The 18,754-nt window shown below is 41.4% G+C and overlaps 1 protein-coding gene across 1 annotated transcript; it reads left to right on the top strand.

Annotated features, from left to right (window-relative positions):
• Window positions 1-14,009: 14,009 nt before the first annotated feature.
• On the top strand, window positions 14,010-17,971 carry LOC114291922 (leucine-rich repeat transmembrane protein kinase family protein). The gene is made up of 2 exons (XM_028235813.2): window positions 14,010-16,954; window positions 17,453-17,971. Exons 1-2 carry the CDS (start codon window positions 14,392-14,394, stop codon window positions 17,758-17,760), a joined length of 2,871 nt encoding a protein of 956 aa, XP_028091614.2. The 5' UTR covers window positions 14,010-14,391; the 3' UTR covers window positions 17,761-17,971.
• The last annotated feature ends 783 nt before the right edge of the window (window positions 17,972-18,754 follow it).

The following is an 18,754-nucleotide window of genomic DNA, read 5'->3' as shown; positions in this document are numbered from 1 at the left end:
TGCGGCCATAAGGCTTACCGGTTACGGGCTCTGCCAGTATGGGAACCCAAACCCCGGTTTTACCGGGGCACCCTTTTGACCATTCGACCTAGTGCATATTTGGAATCCATAGTGACCATTCAGAACTAGGACAGGTTGCTTACCCGATCGCAGGTTGGTTGAAACTGCTGCGTGCATAGTGAAACCTTAGCTCCTGACAAAATAGGACAGGAAAACCCTACCCCAACATAGGGGTGTTTTGGCTCTCACTTGTTTGTTATGTGCTTTTAGAGTGCGTCTCTATACAAATGCATGTATCAGTTTGCAAGTTTGGGCATCCGGCCTGCGGGCACCAGTATCGGTATTTTGGGAATCAGTTATCTACAGGTATCAAATTCAGTTTTGAGACAGTAATTTGGGGAACAGTGATCAGTGGTCGAATACAGTTATTTAGCTATGTATTGATTGGGCTGAGATGCTGCCTGTTTTCTCTTTCAAAGGGGGTTCAGAGATTCAGCTCAGAGCAACCAGTGTTCTCCTTTGCAGAGGCAAGGCAAGAAAAGACTCGCTGGTTCATCAGATCCGTCAGTCACCAGTCACCTCACCTCCGTTCAATTCAGCGGATTTATGATGACACAAAATTTAGAGGAAATTATGGTTATGGCAGCCGCATTTGATCAAGGAATCATCTTGCAGGGTGAAATCGACGTTGAAATACCACACCCGCCCAGGTCGCCTACCGCGCGCCTGATTTGGGAACCCCAGTTGTTTCAAGCTCATGAACCCACAACATTTGAGTTGATGGGAATGGTTGGTGACCTTCAGAGGTCTGTGGCTGATCTCGCCTATGGGATGTCGGCTTCACCACTAACTACACCGTATGCCGGGAATTTCATACCACAAGAGCCCCCACTGTTGGGGCGAATTGTGATCGAGCTCAGCCAACCTGAAGCTGTCTCCAGCTCCGACAATGACATGCCGACAACAAGGCTCCACTCTGACCAAGTAACCCAAACCTTTTGCCAAGCTGAGGCTAGTGGAAAGAACAAGATGAAGGTGGACACTGATCCCTATGAACAACTCCAGCAAGCTGTTGAGGCTCTGAAAGCCAGGGGGTTGAATATGCAGCAAATACTTGCGGTTGTGGCTAAGACTGTAGATGACGTCTTTCCCACTCAGGCCGAGAGCAGTTCAGGCCGGGGGAAAAATCAGGATAGGGACCGTCGCACCAGAACTTTTCCTGCCAATCCTAACCCTGTACCTGGAAAAGATCGGAGAGCCAAGGCAGCACCTGCCGATCCTTTTTCAAGTGCGTCTAGCAAAAGCACACAGACCTCGAAGTATCTACCCCGAGGTCGTAGGGTCTTTCACGCCCTCTACATGCCTTTGTCTAAGGCACTTCAAATCCTCGCTAAAAAAGGGTATCTTAAACCCCTCGAGCCTCGACCTCTCCCAAGTAATCTCTATCTCTCACATGATGCTACCCTGTACTGTGCGTACCACCAACAGACTGGTCACGCCACCGACAACTACTTCCGTCTTCGTCATGAAGTACAGGATCTGTTTGACAACGGGGTTGTCCTCCCGCCAAGCTCGGCGAAGTCCACCATCACTGGGTCAGCAAATTTCGAGGATAACACAAGAATGTGATCAGGGGATGAACCACCTGCGGGCGGTGTTCAGTTTACTTCAGATGTGGCGTTTGGCACGCACTGTTTTGGGGCATTTGCGAATGCTAGTTTTGTAGTTTCCGACTTGGGTGTTGAGTCAGTTCTGTAGTTTTGTTTTGAGTCTGTCTCATTGTCCTGAGTCAGTCCTTTTGTTTCAGGTCTGTCTTGTTGTATCGAGTCGGTCCTGTTGTATAGGAGTCGGGTGATTCTGGGGGTGTTACCTCGGACGTCACTATTTTTGTTTTGTGTTTGTCTTTTTGCTTTCTTTTGAGTCTGTTTCTACCGAGGAGCCAGTTGTGCCAACGGATCTCAATGAAACAACAGTAGTTTTTACACTCTTGTGTTTGCTTCCGCCTTGCACCAGTTATGTCGGAAGCTTGAATAAAACGGCAGTGCATTTCGCCTGCTCTTTTGTGCTCTGAAATTATTGCATTGACCTAAGTTTTTCAAAACTTTTTCTAACACTGTGGTGAAAACGAAAAGGAAGGAATTCGTCGGGTTTTACAAAAATTTGATCCATTGAGAAAAAGAGAGGCATGCTAGGCCCTTAATGAATAAGATCATGCTTGTTAATATGAGTACTGAGAAAGATCCTGGCTTGATCCAGATTGGCTCCACACTATCTTCAGCGCGAGCGACTTGTCGCTTTCTTAAAAGATTTCAAAAAATATTTTGCGCGATCCTGCGAAGACCTATGTGGAATTGCTCTTGAGATTGTGCAGCCTAGGATCGCTCTCAGCCTCAAGACTCGGCCCCTTGTTTTCAAATCTTGAACTTGCATTCAGAATGTTCAACGGTTAACCACAATGTGAGGCCTATGTGGCCAGATTTAAAGCAGCCCTCGAACAAAAGGCCAGGAAAGTCGGATCAAGAAGATCAGAAGGTCAAAAGAAGCTTGCGAAGTTAGATCAGAAGCACCCCTCGAACTAGGGGCAAAAATGTCGAATGTGCTTGAAGAGTCAAAGACAAAGACTGGCAAGAATGCCAAATCCCAGAAGGGAAGAAATAAGAAGGTGTCACTAAAGGACAACTGAGTCCCGATCCACAACACTAGGGGCAAATTCAGCCCCCCCATTGGATGGACTCCTACATCATCAGCGAACAGCAGCCATTCTCCTGGATTCAGATGACTTCAGGATCTCAAAACCATTTGACATGAATCAGCTACACTATTACCCTTGAGAGGCTCGCTGGGCCGAAAACCCGGAAGGGCGACCCAGGCAAAAGTTAGAGTAAGAAAAAGAACAAAAAGAACAAAAAAAAGAAAAATGCAAAGAATGAAAAAAAAGAAGAAGTAGAAAAAGAAGAAAAATGAAGAAAATGAAAAGAAAAGATGAAAAAGAAAAAGAAGAAGAAGAAAAGAAATGAAAAGAATTGAAAAGAAAATAAAAACAAAGCTCGCAAGGTTGAAAACCCAAAAAGGGCGGCCTTGGCAAAAGTCAGAGCGTAAAAGGAGAGGTTAATACCCGAGTGTACCTTAGCCCCGAACTACGTAAGGCTTGATTCCCATCTTTGGGATACGTAGGCAACTTCATTTCGAAGTCCAGCCATAAAACACTTCAAATTCGACTGTGTCCATGTAGTGGTTTTGATCATCTTTTCCTTCTCTGTATCCGAGAGTTTGGTTGTGATCGTCACTCTGAGGACTGACTACAATGCGCTGCGGTGCCATTCAAACGAGGGGCAACTTTCCGTTGCCATTCAACGCGCTGCGGTGCCATTCAAACGAGGGGCAACTTTCCGTTGCCATTCAATGCGCTGCGGTGCCGTTCAAACAAGAGGCAACTTTTCGTTGCCATGCAGCTCTCTTCAAACAAGGGGCAATTTTCCTTCAGATCTGAGGTTGTGCATCTCAAAAGTAAGTTTCATGCTCGTTAAGTAGTGGCCGTTTGCAAAAATAGTTTTTGAGAATTTTTACTGATGTTGACTAATTTTCTCGAAAATTGTTCTATCTTTTCCAAAAACTGGACCATTTCTTGGACCCAAGAAAGGAAAATTTTCAGTGCTCATAGCCTAACTTGCATGAGTTTGAATCAAAAAGTGAACAAGCATGTTAATCTAACTCTCATGTTGGTCAAACTTGTTTCAGTAGAAAACCAAAACAAAAATGGTCAAAAATGATGAACTAGGGGCACAGTTGAGTCAGGTGTTCTGTCTTTTCTCCATTGTCAACATACTTGCCAGAAAGGGCACAACTGAGGTTAATAACGAAAGGCTGAAAGCTCTCTCACCCTCCGAGCAACGAGGTATCAAGCCAAACGCGAGGCACGAATTGGAATGGATCAATATATTCCACTCCCTTTATCCGAAGCATCGATTAAACATCATCGGAGGAAATAGCCGTGAGCTGATAATGTTGGGCATGAACCCATAACTTCCTGTTTATCCATCAACCACCCAGGGGAGGGATAAAAAGAAAAAAAAAATCTGAAAGATTGAAGAATAGAGAGATGTGCGTGGAGAGAAAAAGTGAGAAATGGGTTTTCAGAGAAAAACAGAGCCTGAGGGTCGAGTGATGTGAGAATCACAAATGAGAAAGGGTGGGAAACAATACCCAAAGAAACTAGCTCCTCACGAACTAAGAGGTCTCTCGCCATTGGAACATGTTTGAGTGTCGTGTCTCTTGTTTTTTTATTTTGTCTCGATTCTTGTTGAGTCGTTTCAAGTGTCTGTGTTTGCGTTTAGGTTGTTTTACCTTTGTTTTCCTTTGTCGAGTTGTGGTGCACTGTGTTCATTCGTAGGTTCAATACCCAGTTGAGAACTTACTCTCACTCTCAATTTCAAAAAACCATTTTGTGCTCAGAGTGCCGCGCCGTTCTCCACATTTGTGCAAAACAAGATTTTGTTCTTTCAAAAATCGCAGGGTTCAACCTAGGTCATGTGAGAATAGTAAAAGCAAGACCTATCTGAAGCTATATAGGTTCTAGACTTCGAAGCAAAAGAAAAAGGAAAAATGTCGGGCATCTGAGTTTGTTTCAACTTCTGCAAGTTCCGTCGTCGCGTCCTATATGTTCAGAATGAGCTGTGTGTTCAAAATTCAAAGAATACTGTGTTATGAGCCGTGTGTTTAGATCGAGCAGAGTTATGATATGAGCTGCGTGTTCAAAATTGAAATGAATGAGCTGCGTGTTCAGAAATGAAATATAGAAGCTGCGTGCAAATAAGATGAGTGAGCTGTGTGTTCAAAAGTGAAGTGTATGAACTGTGTGTTCAGTATGAGCTGCGTGTTCAAAATTGAAATGAATGAGCTGCGTGTTTAGAATGAAATATATAAGCTGCGTGCAAATGAGATGAATGAGCTGTGTGTTCAGAAGTGAAGTGTACGAACTGTGTGTCCAGTATAAGCTGCGTGCAAATAAAATGAATGAGCTGCGTGTTCAGAATTAAGAATGAGCTGTGTGCAAATGAAAATGTATAAGCTGCGTGTTTAGAATTGAAATATGTGAGCTGTGTGTTCAGAAATGAAAATTTATGAGCTGCGTGTTCAGAATTAAGAATGAGCTGCGTGCAAATGAAAATATATGAGCTGCGTGTTCAAGAATTGAAATGTGTGAGCTGCGTGTTCAAAGCGAAGTGAATGAGCTGTGTGTTCAGAAATGAAAATTTATGAGCTGCGTGTTCAGAATTAGGAATTAGCTGCGTGCAAATTAAATGAATGGACTGCGTGTTCAGGAAAAATTCAAAAGTTTGGGCTGCGTGTTCAACTTTCGACAAGAGTGTGCTGCGTGTTCACAATCAAAATCAGTGGGCTGTGTGTTCACCTCAAAGTTTGAGCCGTGTGTTCAACATCAAGTATTTGGGCTGCGTGTTTAGATTTCAAAATTAGTGGGCTGTGTGTTCACCTCAAAGTTTAAGCCGTGTGTTCACATCAAGTATTTGGGCTGTGTGTTCAGATTTCAAAATCAGTGGGCCGTGTGTTCATCTCAAAGTTCGAGCTGTGTGTTCAGAATAGAAGTGTTTGAGCTGTGTGTTCAGATTTCAAGATCAGTGGGCTGTGTGTTCACCTCAAAGTTTGAGCCGTGTGTTCATCATCAAGTATTTGGGCTGCGTGTTCAGATTTCAAAAACTGTGAGCTGTGTGTTCAGATTACAAAAAGTTTGGGCTGTGTGTTCAACTTTCAAAACTTCGGGCTGTGTGTTCACCATCAAAATGTGGGCTGTGTGTTCACAACAAAAGGTTTGAGCTGTGTGTTCAGATTTCAAAAATTTAAGTGCTAGAGCTGTGTGTTCAAAATGCAAACAGAATGCTGTGTTATAGATTGAGTGTTCAGAACAAGCCGTGTGCCAACTCAACAAAATTCTGTGTTGCGAGCTGTGTGCCCAAAGAATGAGCTGTGTGCCCGAAAAATGAGCCGTGTGCCAAAAAATGAGCTGTGTGCCCCCGAACGAGCTGTGCGCCCGAAAAAAAGCTGCGTGCCCAAAGAATGAGCTGTGTGCCCGAATGAGCTGTGTGCCCGAAAACGAGCTGTGTGCCCGAAAAATGAGCCGTGTGCCCATAAATGAGCTGTGTGCCTCTAAACGAGCTGTGTGCCCGAGATTTGTCGTGTGCCCGAAAAATGAGCTGTGTGGTCGAATGAGCTGTGTGCCCGAAAGAGCTGTGTGCCCAGATCAATAGAGTGTTGTGTGTCGAGCTGCGTGCTGAATGAACAGAATATTGTGTTGTGAGTCGCGTGCCAAACAAACAAAGTGTTATGTTCTGAGCTACGCGCCAAATGAATGGAATGCTATGTTGTAAGCTGTGTGCCAAGTCTTGCATTGTGCATGCATTTTATCACTCGCGCTTTCTTGCGCATTGCACTGTTTTGTGCAGTTTACACTCGCGCTGTTTAGCGTATCGCACTGTTTTGTGCAATTTACTTTCGCGCTTTCTTGTGCATCGCACTGTTTTGTGCACCCTACTCGCATTGTGCATGCATTTTATCGAGCTATCTTACGTACCTTACCTGCACTTGTTAGTGCATTGCATCATTCGCGCTATTTTGCGCATCGCACTGTCCTGTGCATTACATTCATTCGCGCTATCTTGTGCACCTTATCTGTATCGCACTGTTTTGTGCATCTGTTTAGCACTGTTTTGTACATTCACTCTGCATCGCACTGTCTTGTGCACCCTTTGGTCTAGGAGACCTTAAATCCTCTAAAGGTGCAATTCCTTTGGTGTTTGTCGTGCCCGAACGACTTCCGGTGGTCTGGTATAGCCACCTGTCTGTGTTTGCGGTGAGTTCCTAGGAGACTAACTGAGACGGTGGAAACTAGAGTTCGAATGGCTCATGCCTAGAACGCAAAGGTTCAAGATTTTCGAGACTAAAGTCTAGTTTAAATACCCAAGGGTCTATCCTCGGCTTGAAATATGTATGGCAGCCCCATAGATTGAGATAGCATGTGTATGCGCCTCAATTCTGGATACCGAATCACCCTAGTCTGTCACCCTGTTAGAAAATAGGGAAAGCTGCGACCATAGTCAAGGAGAAAAGTAGTACCTGCGGTTCAACTGAGAAGAAGGGGAAGATTCCGACATCAGCATGAGGTAGGACATTGCTGAGGTAGGTCATTGCCAAATGCCCCTGTAAGGTACCTTCGCTTCCTAACTACTACATCATCTAGTATGTCCATTACATTGCATATAGAATACATTGCATTATAGTTTGCATGCATTTACTGCATTATCCATCTATGGCTTGCGCCTTTCCATGTTGAGCTTGGTCTGGTATGTGCCCATACTTTTCATGTCGAAGCATGGTTATAAGATTTTGTGTACGCACCTATTCCACTAAAGGGATTGTGGTTTGAGGGTGACGGCACCATTTCCGTGTTAGGCATGGTTTGTTTGTGTCCATACTTTTCCTAGGCAAGATACGGTTTGGCCGCGTGCCTTATCCATTGCATTCATTGCATTGTAGTGTAGTGTGTTGCATCCAGCATTTAGGATCATAATCTTTTCTCAGCAGATCATTCCTCACTTATATCATACCACCCAATTACTTGTATCTTGTGTTCCGTCTACACACACATAGTTATGCATGTGTACGAGCCTATTCCACTGATGGGATTGTGGTTTGAGGGTGCCGGCACCTTTTCTATGGTAGATAGATTTTGCATCTCCATCATTTTTATGATATTTGTGTGGTTTTATATTGCTTGTGGTTTGATCATCTCAAATGCATTGCATATCATTTGCATTGTTTACTACATTGTTTTGTAATATCACATATCATTTTTGCGTTTTGCCCCCCGCCTACTGGCATGCCTGCCGGCACATCTTTGTTATCTTGCCTGTTTGTCTAAGTCTTCGGCCTTGTCAAAAATGGGTTCTCTCTGGACTTTGACATTCATTCCCGTCAATTATGACTTCCGAGTTCTGTCAAAGAGGGGCAACTGTAGACACCCCATTTTTGACCGACCTTAAGACTTAGACGTCACCAATTAAGCGCTCGGTGATGTTGCATATTGTGCTCGTTCTGAGGTTTCGGAGTCTCGGCTGCGAGCCTTGCCTCCGGACTTCGGGGCTCTTTTGTGTTTTGCCTCGATTTACGAACCATGTTCTGCTTTCTCTGTTTTCTTTTCCCGAAGGGAGGGAGAGGTCTCGTAGACCATCTCTCAGCGGCCGTAGGCTATGTTTCGTGGTTGTAGGCCATTTTTCCCGTTTGGAGGCTAGTTTCCAGTTTTCGGAGCCGTCGGCCGTGTGCCTCGGTTCGGGACCGCTTAATTACTCCGTTTGCTCCGGTTTTTGGCACACACCTTATTTCCTCCCTTTAGAGGGACACTGTGGCCCGGGAGACCACCTTCGTGGTCATACGCCACTTTCGGTGCCTAACAGCCTGTTTTCGGGGCCCCAAGCCGCGCGTTTTGGCCCCCGAACTTTCGTTTTGCATCCGTTTTAGTCCATTTTTGGTAGAGACCCTATTTTCATTGTTAGGAAGACGGTAGGATGGTGGGAGGCCACCTTTTCCCCTGAAAAACCAATTTTCTCATTTTCTCTCTCCAAAAGCCGGTCTTTCTAACAGAAAGTTGGTTTTTCTCACTTTTGAACCACAATTTCTGGTTTTTCACACCATCATTGTGTTGTGCTCATCTGGGAGGCCACCAATATGGGTAGGCCGACCAGTAATTCTTCTTGACCCTTTTGAACCCCTCTAAAAAGCTGATTTTTCTCTCTTTTAGGTCACATTTTCTGGTTTTTCACCACACAGTTGTATTCTACTCATCTGGGAGGCCACCTTTCTGGGGACGCTGACCAGCTTTTTTGCTTGACCCTTTTGACCCCTGGTCGGCTGACCATGGGGAGTGGCCGGCCGGCCACCTTAGCTGGTCGGCCAGCTTTCTGCTTTTTGCTCTTCTCAAGTGCAACACAGCTGTGCCAGCTGTGAAGCACTTGACCCACTGTCCGAGATTTTGAGTCTTTTGTTGACCTTTTTAAGTTGGTTTTGACCCTCTTGCTTAGCTTCTTAGGGAAGCTTGACTCTTTTGTCAAGCTTCTTGAGGAAGCTTGACCCTTTTTGGTCTAGCTTCCTCAAGAAGCTTGACCCTTTTGGGTTTAGCTTCTTTGAGAAGCTTTGAACCCCTCTTGAGGCTTCTCCAAGAAGCCTTATCCCTTCTCCTCTATATAACCAACCCTCCATCCCATTTTGCAAGGGTTAGAAAGTTTGGCCAAGGCACATGCACTCCACCCTCCATAGCCTTCTTCTCCAAAGCTCCAAACCCTAATTTTCTTGGCCATTTACACTACAACCCATAGCCTACCACCCCCACCATCCATTCCAGCCCCTTGAAGCTGATTTCCAAAGGTTGGGGGCTCACAATCTGGGACCAAAAGCTGCTGCTTTGCTGTGCTACAAGGGTAAGTCCTCATTTACCCCTTTTGTGCATTATTTTGCTCTATTACTTAGCCCTACTTGCAAGCATTTCTGGGCTTCGACCCAAACTGTAAAGTGTCTTATTTTGACCCCCTCTTCAACTTTGTTTAACGATACTTTGCTGTTTGAGGTCTCCTACCTCCCCTTATCCTCTATCTCTCTTTTAGGGCTATTTTTTGCATCATGTTTAGCCTTACTTGTGAACATTTTCGAGATTTTCTATAAACTGAAAAAAGTCTTGTTTTGACATCCTCTTCAAGTTTGGTTAAGGTCCCATTTCTGTTTGGGCTCATCTTCCCCCTATGCATGCTTCATCTCTTCATGATTAGGGCTATGCATTAGAGCACTTGCATTGGCCATGGCTTGACCTCTTAGCCACTGAAATCCAGTGGCTTAGATGTATTTTTGAGGGCCAAAATCAGAGGGGGGTGACTCCCTCTCTCCTTGTCTTGTTTGGTGGTCTTTTGGGCCTTCCAAAGGGATCCTATTTTGCATGCATTGAAGTCTTGTTTCAGGCCTCATTCTGTGAGTTTTAAGGTCTGCCTTGGCACTGTCCAATGCTCTTTTGGCCATATTTTATGTCTACAATGCATGTGTAGAGCAATCACATCCAAGGCCTTTCAAAGGAGCCTTTCTTTGCATGTTTCCTAGACCCATTTCAGAGCCAATTTGGTGAGTTTTAGGGCATTCATAACCCATTTCCAGAGTTGATTTGGTCTTGCTAAATGTCTATCTTGTATGTGCTTAATAATCCCTTGTACGGCCCTCCAAAGGAGCTCATCATTTTTGCACATGTTGGCTGCATTTCAATGGTTATTTGGACATATTTTGATATGTTTTATTCACTGTTTTTGGCTGGTTTGATGAGTTCTCATATGCTTCATATACATGTCATGTAAACCATGCTTGCTAGTCAAAGTTGTATGCTATTTTAGTCCATCTTGTTAGCATCTTTTGGCCATGCTTTAAACTAGAAATGTGCATGTTTTGGAACTGCCTTGGCTCTGTCTTTTGACTTCATGATCAAATAATGCTTGCTTTGTATACTTATGGTTCAATACATGTGCCTAGCTTTGACTTTCGGGGCTTATTCCATGCATCGGGTGCCATATTTCCATGTTTCGGGACCATTTAGCATCATGTTTTAGTGCTGGAAATTACATGTTCATAGGCCATCTTTCATCCCTTGCCATGCTTTGGTAGAGTGGCATTTGATGCCTTAGGTTCGGTCCTCGATATACGTGCACGTGTGCACGCATTTCGGTCGTCTCATTTTCATCTAATGGCTACTGATGTGAGTGTGGCTGAGGTCCACTCATGTTGGTGTAAGTCCATTATGCATTGTGTATACCTTTTCAATTCATAGCATTGCGTATGCTAGGTTGTGTGTTAGAGCATTGTGTATGCCATGTTACATCGAGCATTGTATATGTCATTTCATAGCATTGTGTATGCTAGGTTGTATGTTAGTCGCATTGTGTATGCCATCTCAGTTGCATTGTGTTTGGGATAGGAGTTAGCCCAAGCACGGGAAACGAGGGACGTTTCGTACTCCGAGTGACGGAACGTGTCTCAATTCCCGGTCGCCGACACTCCGGATTACCCATGATGGAGTTTAAGTCTTGTTGTGTTTTCATGTGCATTCATTTCACATTGAGTCGTGCAATTCGACTCCTCGGCCATCATGTATCGATATGCGTGATTGGTGGCACGAGGATCGAGGCACGCATGCATATGTGAAAATACTTTGCCACGCCCCCCCTTGTTCCTCTCTGTTGCAGCAAATCAGAAATTAGCAGCCTTCTAGAGCTGCGCACAACATCCCGGGATTAATTGCAAACAGAGACAAACCAGGGCATCGCAAGGAATTTCCCGACAAAGGCAACCCGAGCATGCATCATTCATCATTCGGAACAGAACCGAGGCGGTCCATAGCTTGCATGCTAATTCCCTGCTTTCCTAGATTAATTTGTTAATTAATTAGGATTTTGTATTTATTCAGACTGTACTATTCATTCGGACTGTATATCATTTATTCGGACCCTCCGAGTGAGGGCAATGTTGTAATAAATGTACGTGTGTGTGATGTATGTTTTCCAACCCCACGTCTTTCTCCCTTTTATTTACCAGCTTATGATGGTTAGATTAGGACATGTTTCAATTAGCATGCTTATGCTCGCATGTTTGCATTCATTCATCTGTCTTGCATGCACCGGGCTCGGCGTACCATACTAACTGCATTTGTATTTCAATTGCAAATTGAATATGTGTTAGCTGTAGCATCATCATATGCCATGTTTAGAGTAGCCGAGCCTATTATAGTTGTATTTTTGCATGTGTTACATTAAACATTTCTGTATAGTTAGGATCATGCATGGATTTCTAATATAGCTTCTGTTTTGGCTTGGAGTACTCGGTAAGTACTTATGTTTTAGCATCCTTGCATGTGTGTGAGTGACTGCCGTGATAGCTTGCTTACCATGAGGCTAATTGCTTATGTGATATAATTGTCTGAATGCCTGTGGATGAAGGTTAGGTTATTTGGATTGGAACAATTCATCAATTGTGAGTTTAAAGCCCACTAGATAGTGGCAAAATCATGTTTTTCTAAGCCCACCTGAGGGTGGCAAATCCACATTTTAGCCTACTTGCGAGTAGCAAACCGTTTTTCGAAACAAACATGAAATACTTTGTTCCAATTCAGGCGACCCAGTCTATACTTATATGCTGTGCGCATCACATAGTAATCTAGGCTAATAACCGGTTTAAGAACGCATAATGTTTTCAAAACTAGATATCATGGTTAGTAGAGGCCGATCTTTGATCGGGCGAGCGGGGGTGCTCACGAAATGACCTTCCCCAATCGTACCTAAGTTCCCGAGCCGAGGCAACTTTGGTGATGACGGACACGTGGCCTTAGGTAACGAGTCAGGGTTTCCTAAATTTCTCCAAAATAAAATATTTAGGTAGCGACTCTGTATCTGGCAAAGCAGTCTATGTTTGGCACTTCTTTCAAAAAATCTGTTTTCAAAAACGATTTGCCGGATTTGGACTCTTCGATGATTTCATCGGTCTTGCATTGCACTCTGCGAGATTAGATACAGAACCGTGACACAAATTGAGTCCGAACTGTAGTGAGGCCCAAGGGCACGTCTACAACACCCCGTCAATTTCTTTTTTAGTTATGATTTTTTTTTAATTATGACCTTATTTTTGAAATTTTAATTATGATTTTTTTTATTTAATTTAAATTTTTTTTTATTTTTTTAATTATGAATAAAAAAATATAAATTTATATCATTTTTTTATAATTATAATATACATATATACCACATATCTTTCCCATTCTATATTGACACGGTCTAAAGTCTTGGGCGTACTATTAATCAACGCGTGTTTGATCAGCTGCTTCCTTCAGTCACGTGTGGGATCCACACAATTGTGGACCCACCAAAAGGCTTTTGAAATTTGAAAGTCAGGTATTGTGGATTGGAGCCTATGGTCAAGTGTTTTTAGCGTGTGATTTCCACCAGAAAAATAGAGTTGTTTATTATATTATATATGCCATGAAAAATTATATAGTGTTGCTCGGGGCAACATTGGGCTTGTTTAGTTTTATTTTTTTTTTATTACTGGGCGTCTAAATTAGTTTATACATATCTTGCTTAGTTCTGAGATTTTAAAGTTATTGATTAGATAAATTTTCAATAATTCTTCGAGGTGACTCGAATTTAAGACCTTAAATTTTAAATTAAAATTTGATAATTTAAATTACAAGTCTTGATTTTAATAATTACAATCTCTGTCCAAATTGTTCAGCTGAAACAAAAAATGAGAATTTAAAAATAATTTATTTTCCTACCAAAATTTTCAATTTTTTTCACAAATTTAAAAAATTAAAAATTTCAATATGAAAGTACATAATTTTAAAGTTTATATTTCGTGCTAGACAAATAATTTGAGACGAAGAAAGCAATTTTTTTTCTCAATTTATTTAAATTATTTATGTCTCTAAACAGAAGTTACACCAAATATTCTAACACAAATTTCTAAAATAAAATAAAAAAATTATAAATAATTCCGAACCAAACAAACCTATGTATCTCAATTTAATTTTATTAGTTAAATAGTAGAATTTATCATTTTTATATTATTTTTTAGAGTAAATTACACTTGTCTCCATTGAGTTCTAAAGAACATATAATTAATCTCACATTTTTAATATAATTACATTTATTTTTCTTAAAATTTTAATTCATTTATCACTTAAGTTTTTTTTATTTATAATTTGCTAGTCGTATCAATAAAAAAATATATATTATCATTTTTTTATTTAAAAATATATATTTATTTTTATTTTTTTTCAATATCTATCTGTTATTAGTAATAGTTTTGATTATTTTAACCATAGTTAAAGAGAAGTTTGTGTAATTATATAAAAAATATAAAATTATTATTTTTTAATTTAAAAAAAAAAACAGTATAATTTATCCTATTTTTTAAGAGAGAAAAGAACAAATGTCACAAGTTAAGCAAATGTGAAACATTGCTTGAAAGACTAGGGATGTGAGAGTCAAAGTCAAGCCCAATGTTTCCGCAAATAAAACAAAACTGTCGCAAAAGTCTGGTCTTTGGAAGTAAATGGAGTCTCATTCAACTCACCCCCTCCAACACGCCGGCGACCCTCTGCTCTCTCTCTCTCTAAAACCATTTTCACACTTTCTCTCTCCTCTCTTTCTCAGTTGGGAGTTCCTCTCTGTTCTTTTACCCACCTACATGAAACAAATGGAATATACATATACCTCTCCTACACATATATCTGTATAACTATCATACAAAATAAAAAATCACTTTGTTTGGATTCTCTCTCTCTACAACCCAAAGCCCAAAATGACAAGGTTTGGACACACCACTTCTCTCCTCCTCTTCTTCTTCTTCTTCTTCCTCCAGTTGGTGTTCTCTCAATTATCTCTAAACCAGACAACCACCATGAACCAGCTCTATGGTCTTCTCTCCAACAGCACAGCCCAGTTTGCTCCTCCTTCCCCATGGAATGTCACCAAAGACCCAAATCCATGTTCATGGAAGGGTGTTAAATGCACTCCCAACAATTCTTCCATCACCAATCTCTCTCTCCCTTTTTTCTCTATCTCTTCCCCCGATTTTCTTGTTTTTCTTTGCCAGATTGATACCTTGGAGGCTGTTGATCTCTCCAACAATCACTTGAGCTCAATCCCAGATGGGTTCATGACTGGTTGCGGAAAGATTACTGGGTTGAAACTGTTGAATATCAGTAGGAACAAATTGTCTGGCCGTTTACCCACTTTTAATGGTTTTGCTAAGTTGGAGTCCTTGGACTTGTCTCACAATTCATTGGGTGGAAGCATTGATTCTCAGCTTGATGGGTTGGTTGGTCTCAAAAGTCTGAACCTTGGCTTCAACCAGTTCGATGGCTCTGTTCCTATCAACTTTGGAAAATCCATGGTTTTGGAGGAGCTTTGGCTTTCTGCCAATCGCTTTGAAGGTAAATTCCCTGAATCAATTGCGAATTATTCGAAATTGACTTCAATTGATCTTAGTGTAAATAACATTTATGGGTCAATCCCTGATAGATTTGGAGAGCTTCTCAATCTGCAACTTTTGATTCTATCTTCTAATAATTTGAGTGGTGGAATCCCAAAATTCCTTTCAACTATCCAAAACCTATCGCGATTCGCGGCCAACCAGAATTCTTTTTCTGGTGTTATTCCAGTTGGGATTACAAAATATCTCAAGAATTTAGACCTTAGTTATAATAACTTAAATGGGCCAATTCCTGGAGACCTTTTATCCCAATCAAATTTGCAGAGTGTGGATTTATCTAATAATTCATTAAGTGGGTCAATACCTGCAAATATGTCTCCAAACTTGGTGAGGCTGAGATTAGGAAACAATCAATTAAATGGGACAATCCCATCTTCATCTTTTGGAAGCCTTCAAACAACACTGACCTATTTGGAGTTGGATAACAATCGTTTGAGTGGACCAATACCTCCAGAATTGAGTTTGTGCAAGAATTTAGCACTGCTGAATCTTGCTAACAACAACCTCACTGGTGGTTTGCCGGTACAGTTGGGTGTTCTGAGCAAACTTCAGGAATTGAAGCTTCAATTCAACAATTTGTTTGGAGAAATCCCAATTCAAATTACCCAATTACAAACATTGCAGAAACTGAATATCAGCTGGAATTCTCTGAACGGTTCAATACCATCATCAATTTCAAGCTTGCAAGCTCTTACCAACTTGGATTTACGATGCAACAATCTCAGCGGTTCAATACCTGTTTCGATTGGAAACTTGAATTCCCTTATAGAACTCCAACTAGGGAACAACCAACTCAATGGGACAATTCTGTTGATGCCACCGAATTTGCAGATTGCTCTAAATTTAAGCAGCAATCTCTTTGAAGGGCCTATACCTGGAACAATATCAAAATTGACCGGATTGGAAGTGTTGGATCTTTCCAACAACAAATTTTCTGGTCAGATTCCAGATTTTCTGGTTAAAATGGCAAGCTTGACACAATTGGTGCTTTCCAACAATCTGCTCTCCGGTGTGATTCCCAAGTTCCCTTCATTCGTTACACTTGATGCAAGTGGAAACAAGGGTCTCATTAACGCTACCAATTCAATCTCTCCCTCATTATCTCCGAAAAAAAGGACAGTTGCCGTGGGAATTGTTGTTGCGGTTGCGGTTGCTAGTGTCTTTGCTGTTGGGATAGTAACAATCATCGCCATGTCGATTTGCAGACGATTTTACAGGATTAATGATGAGCAGATACGATCTCAGGAAGACTTTCCTCAACCCCAAGTCATCAAAGGCAATCTTTTAACAGCAAATGGCATTCACAGATCTAATATCGACTTCAACAAAGCCATGGAAGCAGTGACTGACCCATCAAACATCTTTTTGAAGACTAGGTTCTCGACCTACTACAAAGCCATCATGCCTTCTGGTATAAGCTATTTTGTCAAGAAACTTAATTGGAGCGACAAAATATTCCAATTGGGTAGCCATGAGAAATTCGGGGAAGAATTAGACGTTCTAGGGAAGTTGAACAATTCAAATGTCATGACTCCTCTTGCCTATGTCTTGACAGTCGATAGCGCTTACCTCTTCTATGAATTTGCCCAAAAGGGTACCCTTTTTGATGTCCTGCACGGTAGCTTGGGAGAAGCTTTGGACTGGTCAAGTCGTTACAGTATAGCGATTGGAGTAGCTCAGGGCTTGGCATTTCTACATGGTTACACTTCTGGTCCAGTCCTCCTCCTTGACCTATCAACCAAAAGCATACTATTGAAGTCTCTAAAGGAGCCTCAGGTTGGAGATATTGAGCTTTGTAAGGTGATTGATCCAACAAAAAGCACGGGCAGCCTCTCTGCAGTTGCTGGTTCTGTTGGCTATATACCTCCAGGTGATGCACTCGATAACCCTGTATTAATTACATGACCTCTGATGATGATAATCAGTATCTTAATTTTTTTTCCATGTTTACATGTACTGATATTGTTGCATATGATACTATCGCGCCTTTAATCATAAATACTAATTTGTTTCAGATCAGCAATAACAGCATATACTATTTCCTAGAATGTTAGTTTCATATTCATTCTTTATTTTTAATTTTTTGATTGTGTATTCATTCTTGAGTTTGAACCCAACAAATGTAAAGGAAAAAGATAAGGACCATGAAAAAATGCCAAGAAATTTACCCCAAAAATGAAATATGTGATGTAGATTCAAATTTCTTGTTGTGTAGGCTACCTAGAATGAATGTGGTCCAAACAATATATTTTCTGGATACCGAGCATTGTTGCTTATCAAATATTTTTCGAAACCAGATTTGACATGGCATCGAAATTTTGTTCCTAACCTGTAAAGCTGCTAATGTTGTTGATTCTTTGGGTTTCAGAATATGCTTACACAATGAGGGTGACAATGGCTGGGAATGTATATAGCTTTGGGGTTATTCTGCTGGAATTGGTTACTGGGAAACCTGCAGTGAGCCAGGGAACTGAGTTGGCCAAGTGGGTATTGAGTAACTCGGTGAAGCAAGATAAATTGGATAGCATTCTTGATTTCAGTGTAAGCAGAACATCACTTGCAGTTAGGAACCAGATGCTTGCAGTTCTGAAGGTGGCGATAGCTTGCGTTAGCATTTCACCACAAGCACGGCCCAAATCAAAAAGCATACTGAGAATGCTCCTGAATGCACGATGAATGGGAATCCCAGTTTTGGTCACTCCATACAATTGTGTTAGAGATAAGAGTCAAAGCATCTCTGCCATTTGAAATACGAAGGAAAAGCTCTTTTTTAGAATTCAACCTGCATGTAATATATTAAAGTTATTTTCCATACCAATTTATATGTAATACATGTATACCAGATTTTGAATCAATGTATAAAGATGGTGCTAGAATTGATCTATAACTCCCAAGTTTTATCCTTTTAACCTCTCTTTGCATCAAGCAGATCAAAAGTTGTTTGGATTTGCTTCTGGGGTGTTGTTCTGGTTGATCTTTCATTGCATTATAGAAATATAAACTAGCTCCTGCTTTGCATTTTTGGAACTTCGTTTAGTGAAAAATTCTTGACCAGATTAACTCTGATAATGGCACAAGCTCAAGCAAAAGGTGCCTAATGACATGGGGTTTCAAAACCAGTGGATACTGCTGATTTTAGGCTGGAGGTTCCATAGAACTTCACCCTAATCTGAAGGGTAGTTCTAAGCCTTCATTGCTAAAACTTGTGCCATGGAACACGATGAGAACACATAATAGGTTACTTATGTGATTAAGGAGTAGTACCGGTGTACAAAACAGCCATTCACTGTGGGGTCTAAGAAGAGTTGGATGTATGTAGTCTTACTCTCGACTTGAGTGCAAACATACTGTTCGTCACTGCAGGGTCTAGAAAGTGTTGGATGTATACTGTTTGTGTAATTTAAACTAACTTAACTTGCAATGGAAGAACCTTACTACCCCTCACTAGTGTGACTGACTAAAGAAATCAAATAAAGTGGCAAAATTTTTATTACTCCGGTCAGCAACAGTTTGATGATATGATTCCTTAGGTACCATTTTAAGAAAGAATTCCTGTGTTCAATCATAAAATACTGAGATCTGACAGTAATCCGACAAGAACTGGTATCAATAACAGAAGTGCGTCGCAGAAATCCTAACCAGGGGATTTTGTTGATGCTTGGTGGGATAA

Source organism: Camellia sinensis, chromosome 3, assembly GCF_055761805.1.
Source record: "Camellia sinensis isolate YWXY chromosome 3, ASM5576180v1, whole genome shotgun sequence".
Taxonomy (NCBI): domain Eukaryota; kingdom Viridiplantae; phylum Streptophyta; class Magnoliopsida; order Ericales; family Theaceae; genus Camellia; species Camellia sinensis.
The sequence above is the reverse complement of the archived record's forward strand: the minus strand, read 5'-3'. Positions and strand labels throughout refer to the sequence as shown.